Source organism: Arachis ipaensis, chromosome B08 (assembly GCF_000816755.2).
Source record: "Arachis ipaensis cultivar K30076 chromosome B08, Araip1.1, whole genome shotgun sequence".
Classification (NCBI taxonomy): Eukaryota; Viridiplantae; Streptophyta; class Magnoliopsida; order Fabales; family Fabaceae; genus Arachis; species Arachis ipaensis.
The window spans coordinates 22,855,425-22,865,244 of record NC_029792.2 but is presented as its reverse complement, the minus strand read 5'-3'; the positions used below and the strand labels follow the sequence as shown (position 1 = coordinate 22,865,244).

Sequence of the window (9,820 nt, the reverse complement as noted above, 5' to 3'; positions counted from 1 at the left end):
GCCAGTGCACCAGTGCACCAAATGGCATGCTTTTGGCGGGACAAAGCGTGGGCAGACTAGCCCATTTGCCACCCTTAGTGGCAAGTCTATGTACACTTCTTCAAACTGTAAAAAAGTGCACTTGAACAGTAATAAGTTTTGCTTCATTTGAACAAAATGGGAGGGATTAGCTCGCTAACCCGCCGTTAGATAGGGTGGGGGAGGAATTCGAGACCATCTCACTAGACAGGGTAGGGCGGGCCAGTGCACCAAATGGCATGCTTTTGGCGGGACAAAGCGTGGGCAGACTAGCCCATTTGCCACCCTTAGTGGCAAGTCTATGTACACTTCTTCAAACTGTAAAAAAGTGCACTTGAACAGTAATAAGTTTTGCTATTTAGATTCATTTGAAACAAACACTAATTAGTAATGGAAGCCAAGGACAAGAGCACTTGAACAGTAGTGAGTTTTTCTATTGAAAAAAAAAGTATTTTTATAGTCGATTCCCGCTTGTTGAATGTAATCCTTCGCAACAAAGCGAGTCTTGTATCTCTCTATTGATCCATCAGTCTTACACTTCACCTTATTCACCCATCTACAACCAATAGTATGCTTCCTTGTCGGTAGCGACACTAATGTCCAAGTGTTGGTGGACTCCATGGCCTTCAATTCCTCATCCATGGCCTTCCTCCATTTCGGATACTTGATAGCTTGGTGAAAGAAAGATGATTCAGGTATAGTAGCAATGTTTGCCACAAAACTATTATATGACTTGGACAAAAAAAAATGGTGACACTGACAATCTTTAAGATACTATGGTGGTTTTGTAAGTCTGGTGGATTGTCTAAATGGAAGTGCAGGATTAGGGAAAAAGATATGAGGTGAGGATTCTTCCAAAAAATTATCAGGGGCAGCTTCATATGTGATAAAGACTGATGGGGTGGTGACTATAATTGGGGATGAAATTTAGGTTGTTCCATTTAAAAAATTATCTACGAGGGAGGAGTGACTACGGGATAGTTTACAAAAAGAAAACTCATCTTCCATGAAAGTAACATCTCGAAAAAAAAATTATTGTTTAAGTCATACAATTTTTAGTCCTTGTATCCAGAAAGATAACCAACAAAAGTTGTCACTGTCCTTGGAGTAAATTTATTTTCTGAGACATTAAAGTAGATGCATGAGCAACACCCAAAAATTCTTAAAGTCTCATAGTCAGGCTGTTTAAGAAAGAGATGTTTATAGGGAGTGCAATATTGTAGTGGTGGACTGGACAATCTGTTTACCAAGAAGATAGCTGTCAAGATGCTTTCACCCTAGAACTCAGTTGGCACATTGGATTGAAAGAAGAGGGTTGTTGCGACATTGAGAAAATGCTGACGCTTGCATTCCATAACTGAATTTTGCTCAGGTCTCTCCACACATGAGAACTGATGTAAGATTCCTTTTGAAAGCAGAAAATCAGTGAGAGCTAGCTCTTTCGCATTGTCAGATCTAACCTGTTTCACTTTGACACTAAACTATCTTTTTGTAAGAACCGGAATTTTTTATGTAAAACTATTTTTATAAAAATAATAATTTTAAGTGCCCGAGATGGATTCAAAATTTAGAAGTTTTAATTTGAAAATATAAATGTGAAAATTGGTTTTCAATGAATTTTTCTGAGTCAGAAAAATGTATTTTCTACGAAAGACCAAGAACCGGCAGTCAAACCGGTCAAACCGGTTTAAGCCTGTCCGGTACTGTGTTTTGAGAAAAATAAGATTTAGAAAATTGGTTTATTGTTTTGAAAGGACAAAAATAATTTTAGAATTTAAAACCGGGCACTAATCTTAAAGGTTTTGGCCCAAAGTGGGCCAAACGAACCAAAAACGCTAACGAATTGGATCGGACCCAAACCGGGTCCAAGGTCCAACACATATAAGCTAATTAAATGAGCTTTGAACTCATTTCTCACCCTCCGCAAAGAGAGCCACGTGGATTGAGAGAGGGGAGGTGGTGGTACTATTCATCATCACCTTCCGGAAGCCATAACTTTTGATCCGGAGCTCCGATTGACAAGTCGTTTGCGGTCACGCGAAGCTCTCGATGAGCTCTTCCTTTCTATTTAAGTTTTTCTGGTAAGAACTCGAAGCTCACTCCCCAGTTTTCTACCCTAAGTTTCTGCGCGATTTTGGTTATGGGTTTTGAGTAGATTTTGTGATTTTGCTTATTTAGGTGATCTCTAGTAGCGAGTAATTGTTGGATTTTACCCCTAATCTCGTTGGGTAAGATAAAATTTCACTAAATCCTTGTGCTTATTTGTTTTGTGTATCTTAGGTTTTCATTTTGGTGATATATATGATGTTAGATTGAGTTTTGGATGTTTGTTGGAGTAGGTACGGTTGAGGTTTTGGATCAAGTTTGGTGGCTTCATTTTGGTGTTTGGTATGTTTGGAAATCGGCCAACATATGATTTCGGTTTCTTTTATGTAATATGTAATGTTTCTAGACACTTAGGCTAGTTGACCCTAAGATAGGATTGAATGATATTGGTGTATGAATAATTATATGTGAATTGATGTAGTTGTTGATTATATTGGATTAGTGTGGTTGATGGTGATTGTTGGGAATTATGGGTATTGATGAGTATTTATGGTGATTAGTTATATTGGTGAATAATGAGGATTATGAAAATTTAAGGTAATAAATTAATGTAAAATGTTGTGGTGGTTTGGAATAAAGGATATTGATGATTATGATGTGTGATGATGTATGTTGATGATGATTTTTGGATATTGAATCTTGTGGTTGATGTTATGTTAAGGTTGGTGGATTATTGTTGATGTGTAATGTTGTTGAGAGTTGTGGGTATGGTTGATAATTGATGATGGGTTGTGGAAATGATATTGATGAATAGAGAGAATTAGGATTGTTTGTGATGATTTTTGATTGTTGGAGAATAATGATTATTGATGGTTGAGGTTGAGGAATAAGTGGTATGAGATTTTGTGTTGATTTGGTAGTATTTGGATTGTGAGTAGTTTGGTTTCGAAATGAGAGTTTTGGTAAAAGTAAGTTTTTAAGGTTTTTGGTAAAAAATAGATTTTTTAGTGAACTTTGACGGATCATAACTTGAGCCTCGATTTTCAAAATTTGTTAAAATGTGCTTTAAATTAAAGTTTAATGAAAACTCTTTAAATTGATATAAGGTTTGTAAAATTTAGATTTTTGTAGAGGAAGTTATGATCCTTCAAAGTTTGGTGTCAAAATCTGAAATTTTATAGAGTTGTAGAATTTTGTGATTTCTGGTATGTGCGTACGCACAGCCTTGTGCGCACACACACACCAAGGAAGTTTTTACAACTTGTGCGTACGCACAGCTCTGTGCGCACGCACACGTTGGGAAGGTCAGTCTGTTAGGGGCGCTAGCATAGCTTGTGCGAGTGAACAGACTTGTAAATTTTCGTACCTGTGCGTACGCACACTTTAAAAATCTTCCTGGGCGTGCGCACGCACACCCCTGTACATAAGCACACACCCTGTTTCTCAAACTTAAACTTTGTTTTCATCTGTTTCACTTTTCCAACAAGCTTGTAAGCTTCTGTAACACCATTTTAAGACTCTTGGGCTCAATTTTGGATATTGGAACATGGGAATAGTCCTAGGAGGTTTAGTTTGGGTTTTACTTTGATAAGTTAGCAAACGAAAGTTTAGGTTTTTGGTGTGGTGAGGACGAGTTAGTTGAGAGAGAAGGAAAAGTGGTGAATATGGTGATTGTTGACAACGAATTTAAGAAACTGATGAACTAAGGAGTTCGGAATGGAACTTATGAAGTAATGATGGTTTTGACGAGTATGAGTGGAAGGGTGTTATGAGCAGCGGCCTTTGAGATTGAATATGTGATTATGATATGCATTGTTCTCCGTCGTAGGGGCTGTGGCAGTCTCCCGCCTACGTTCGGATGTGAGAGTCGAAGCTGGGCTTCTCATTCATATTTCTCGCAACCAGAGGAAGGTGGTAGGGCACGCTCCCTCGGAATATTTTCCTCTGAAAGGAGAAGGTGGTAGAGCACTCATCCCTCAGAATTTTCCTCCTTATGCGCAATAGAGAGACTAATCCGGGAGTTGTCGGCCAAATTTTTTGTCGGGCTTGGCATTAACCGATATGTGATATCATAGCCAATAGCGCAGACATTCCTCATGTGCATCTTCTATATGTTTGCTTGCTTTGTTTACTTGAGTTTGCCTAATTGTATAACATGCCTACCTGCTTCTTGAACTACTTGTTGTATATGAATATTATCTGTGTTTTACTTGTTTGCATTAATTGTGATTGTCTGGTGCTGATGATGTTAGGTAGGCGGTGGCAATGGGATCGCACGGATGTTAGGTTGGCGAAGGCTGTAGGATACAGCGGTGTGATTAGTATTAGTTAGAATTTCTCTAATTTTAGATAACCCGGTTTATGGTTTGAGTTCTTTATATATTTACTTATTTTGTTCTAAGCTTGAATATCGGTTTGATGTGAAGTTCTAGGATTGCCTTCGGCGTCCCGGAGCCTTACATCTTACCGCATTGGGCACTGTTACCATACTGAGAACCTCCGGTTCTCATTTCATACTTTGTTGTTGTTTTTCAGATGCAGGTCGTAATCTACTTCGATGAGATTGCGGATATAGTGACAGAGCGGAGTATGGTTCGTTCCTTATTTATTTCTGTTTTACTTTTGTCATAGTATTCTCTCACCTTTTGTATATTTATCTTAATGGCCTTAGAGGCTTATTTGAGAGATAGGTTGTATAAGCTATTTTAATTCTAAAACTCTGTATCTTTCTATTTGTAACTAGTCGGCTTAAACTCCGCAAGCTGCGGCTAGTTCTCTATGATTATTATATTCTTATATTTATATATATTTTATTCTCTTATACCTATACCTTGTATCTTATGCGTTAGCTTCGTGTGAACGTTTCACGCTTTTGTAATTCTGTCTTTGAGCTCAATCCTTCATCAGGCTTCTAGAATATATTATTTCCTTCTATATATAAATATGTATAAGCTTTAGGACTGTCGTAACCTTTGATTAACCTTTGATTTACGGCTAGAGGTAAGGTTTAGGATAATTGGGGTGTTACACTTTCAATTATGTTAATAAAATTGATAAGAGTATTAGTAGCATCTGATTTTTGCTTTAAAAATAAGTCCAAGTGAATCTTGAATGATTATCAACAATAATGAGAAAATATCTCATGTTATTATAAGTAAAAACTCAATAGGGTCCCCAAATATCACAATGAATAAGATCAAAAACAGAATTATAAAAATGATTATTTGATTGAAAGGATAAACACCTAAATTTAGCTAAAAGACAAACTAGACATTTAGAGTAATTATTCTTCATGGGTTTAGAAGATTAAGTGTGTCTGAGTTTATTCAAGACTTTCTCAAAAGTATGTCCTAATCTAGCATGCTATATATCTCCATTAGGAGAGAAAATCATGTGACAAGAATTATTGGTAATAGTGGGTTGTGACTCTAACACAAAGAGGTCATCAATTTCATCACCTCTGCTAATCACTCTCTTGAAGGTCATGTCCTGTATGACAAATAATATATCAACGAAAAATACAGTGCAATTAGATAATTTTAGTAAAGAACTGATAGAAATTAAATTTATTCTAAAGGAAGGTGTTGAGTTAAGTAATTAACTAAATTAATTGATGATGACAAACATTATTTTATTGAAAAAATTACCCAATTAGTGTTGATTATTTCTGATTCAGTGATGCAGGCCATAATAAGCAAACATAGCAGCAACCTAATATGAAACAAAATGAATCTGCTGGTGGACTGTCAAAACAATGGAAGCCCAAAGAAAACAAAACAAGGAATTCAAATGGGCTGAACCAGAAAAGAACCAACCCAAGCCCGAATTCATCTCTCAAGCCAATCCCTCCAAATTGCTTCCACTAAAGCAACGTTCACCTTTTTCATTCGGTCAGAACTCAGAGAAGAGAGAGAGAGCTTCATCCCTAAGCCATTCATCGAAGAAGAAAGAAAGAGAAAGCTCAATCCAAAAAGCAAAAGTCTAATCACCAAAAATCAAACCATATCAAGCTAAGTCTGAAGCTAAAGGTGATTTATTTCCCTTTGCATGCATCCAATTTTCTTCTCTTCTTCTCAAACTCTCTGCTACTCCAAATTGAGATAAATGAAGAAAGTGATCTCTGTTCACCACTGCTGTAAATCAATGGTCAAATTTATTTCTTGGAGACAAAATAGTATCTCAAGGGTTTAGACATTGGATTGCCATTGAAATACTATTCTTGAATGCTTCCCTGAGGCTTTCGGTCAAGTAAGAGAAAGTCAGACTTAAATTTCTAATTTAGGGATTAACTAAAAAAATGATGTGGTAAGTTGGTAGCACACAACTCAAGGAGTTGACCTAGGAGAGAGCAACTCAACAATATGCAAGGAGATACAAAAGAAAATTTTGTTCATCATTCTGAAGACAAGGAGAGAGAACAAGTTTTTTGAGGTTTATGTTCTGAGAAGAGTTCTCTGAAGAAGTTCACCAGCTTGGACAGTGCTTCCTAGTTAAAGGAGCATTCCGCCAGAATGAGGAACTAAATAAGAGGCAAGCAAATCTGGTTCATCACATAGTAAAGAAGCTGTTGAAGAATTAATCTCCTTCATGTTTTACATATTGTAATTTTCTTTTCAATGTTTATCTTTCTGTAATTTCTTGAGGTAAAAGGCTGAATAAGAGGGTTCTTGAAAGAGCCTAAGAGTGGAAAGAGGCAGAGAGAAACACTTGAGTGAAAAGGCTAGAGTGATTTTAGATTTCTTTAGGTTGATTCTGTGTCTTGTATCTTGTACTAGTGAGGTACCCTTTTGTTAGTTGGGTGAGCACTAAGAGTGAAGAGTTAGGTATTAGCATAGCCAAGTCAAGTTAGGTTAGAACTTGATAAGAAAAGGATTGTATCAATCCTGTGGAATTGGTGTATGTAATACTTTAACTATAGTGAAAATTCTACCACTGTTGTAGTAGAGACTGGATGTAGGTTACATTGCACAAGGCAACTGAACCAAGATACATGATGGTGTCAGCTTCTCTCTTCTCTGCTCTGTTCTGTTTTCTGATATTCATGAGATAAAACTAAATTGTCTCATAAATTTTCCGCTGCTGAGTTCAAATAGATTCAGATTGAAAGTTTATAAGTTAAACCTTACATCGTTAAAGTAAAAGAAGGACATAGATTCACCCCCCCTTCTTTAAGCCTTCTACAACCTTCAGAAGGGTTAAAAATGACATTATGAATGGTCAGATAATGGTTGATGACTATGTTTCCTATGGATAAAGTACGGATTCTTGTTTGATTTGGTAAGGCTACATAATGGTTTTGCAGGGGCTTGGGATTCAAAAGTAGGAAATAAGAATTGGTTATGTGTATAGTAGCTCCTGAATCTATGATCCAAGAGGTAGAATCTGCTTTTTGTTTCAAATATGATGAGAAAAAGATTTCACCTGCACATATTTTTGGCTCAATTGCTTGCAGTGCTTGCTGTATTTGAACTAATGCTATAAGCTGGTTGTACTGTGTAGCAGTGAGAGAAAAAGCAGCATTTTGTTGAGTTTCTTTACAAGAATTGAGAGCTGAGCAACATGATTCACATGGTTCTTAGTGCCACTGCTCTTGTTCTGAAGATAGCCAGGAGGAGTAACCATGTAGCTTATAACACTTATCTTCAGTGTGACCTCAGAAACCGCAATGAGCCTATAAAGGGCGATATTTTTTTTCCTTTTGCTTGAGATTAGGAGTGGGCATGGACTTTGGTGACTATTTTCCTGCAAAGGCCATGTGTTGATTTGGTTGAGCACTGGTGAGTGTGGGTTGTTTTTCTTCTTGCAGAACTAGGGAGAACACCTTGCCAATTGGAGGAGGAGGATCTGAGAGCAAAATTTGACTTCTCACATTTACCAAGTTATCGTTAAGACTAGGGATGGCAAACAGGCCTAAACCCGTCGGGTCGGCTCACGTAACCCGCCAAAAAAGTAGGTTGGGATGGAAAATTGGGACCGCTAAAGAACAAAAGCCCGCCTAACCCACATCGCTTAAACCGTGGGCTTTGGTGGGGCGGGGTAGGCTTCCCCGCCGGGTTTAGTTTTTTTGTAAGGGGGTATTTTTGTAATTTTTTTGCCAAAATCCAACTTCTTGATAAACCCCAATTTTGTGGTTTATCTTGTGCTTAATTTGGGGGATTTTATCACCTTTTCCCACATTTATTCAATGAAATAGCATGGTTTTGTAATTCTCCCTAAATTTGTGCTTAAGTGTGAAAACATGCTTTTTAGGTCTTAAAATAGCTAAATTTAACTCACTTTAATTCCATTCGATGCCTTGATATGTTTGTTGAGTGATTTCAGGTTCACTTCCCCAACCCTACTTACAAGAGTATGAAGATGAAAATTGAGTGTTTTGGATTATGTTTATGTTATTTTGGAGACAATATTTATAATTATATTTTGGATTATGTTTATTTTGCTTTAGAGAGAATATTTATAATTATGTTTTGGATGAAAATTTGGTTTATAATTATATTTATTAGATATTTATAATTACAAAGACTTTAATGTTTGTGAATATAAAAAATATAATTTTTTATGCCTTTAGACATTATAAATTTATTAATGTGGTTGTGAAATTATATATATTATTTAATAGTTAATAGTAAAAAAAAAAATAATAAAATAAAAAAAACAAAAAAATTGAATTTAAAAAAAAAACATTTTAATAATTTATTTGATAAACATTTCAATGTCCCAGAAGGAACCAAAAACTATCACTCTATCAGGGATTTCAATTTCAATGGACCCCCAATCAAAACAACTCGATAAAAGCACGAGATGTTCGTTTCCACCACCATCTCTCACTTCTTGTTTCTCATCCACACAAACACATTTCACAACATAATATCCAAAACTTATATTAATAAATAAATAAATAAAGTTGTAATAAAAACATAAACAACAATAACAATTAAGAATTTAAAAAAAAAATAGACAAGAAAATTTTTTCCCCTCAATTTTCTCGTTCATTCATCACAACACAGTCTTTTTCACTTCACTTCCCTCTCTCTCTCTCTCTCTCTCTCGGGAGCTGCGATCCTCTGCATCCATGGCTACCGTACAACTCCAGTCCCTCACCCTCTCTCGCTCCTCCGCCCTCTCCGCTCCGACCACCGTGTCCTCCATATCCGGTCGCCGGGAATCCATCAAGCTGCCGCGCCACGCCGGACTTAGACTCGCCACCTCGACTCGCTTTTCCGGCTCACCGAGTCGCGCCGTGTCGAGAATCGCCGCCTCACGTGCTGGTGGACGCGTCGTGTGCGAGACTCAGGACACCGCCGCCGTCCAAGGTTAGGTTTCGGTTTCGAAGTTGTATACTTGAGATTTTTATTTTCTGCTTTGGAAATTGGAAAATTGTTGAATTGTTGAAAATAATTTGGGGGAAAAAGTAACCTTAATCTCGTGTTGGCTTATCGAATTAAACACTTGAACTTTCGTGTATGACTGTATGTGAATTTTGTGGATGTCTTGTTTGTGATTTCTGACAAGTTATTATTCTTCGTTTTTTGGTTGCTAAAATTGTTCTAATTAGTTGTACAAGTTAATTTGCAATTGTTACCGCGCGAGTTTAATATCAAATGTAATAGAATGACTAAAGCCTAGAAAGCAGTTTGAATTGTTTTTGTTTTTTGGTCCAAGAATGAATCCATTATGTGGTTGAAAATTTGTTTTGTAATTTTGTTCCCCTTTCTTGTGTATGTGTAATTGTGTGTGAGTAGGCACATTTCTCGAA

At 36.8% G+C, this 9,820-nt stretch overlaps 1 protein-coding gene across 1 annotated transcript in view; it reads left to right on the top strand.

Annotated features, from left to right (window-relative positions):
* LOC107613749 (thioredoxin M4, chloroplastic) overlaps positions 8,998–9,820 on the top strand; it is a 2,397-nt gene continuing 1,574 nt past the window's right edge. The window contains exon 1 of the mRNA XM_016315873.2: positions 8,998–9,377. Coding sequence (XP_016171359.1) covers positions 9,137–9,377 — 241 coding nt within the window. The 5' untranslated portion in view covers positions 8,998–9,136. The remainder of the gene's footprint in view (positions 9,378–9,820) is intronic.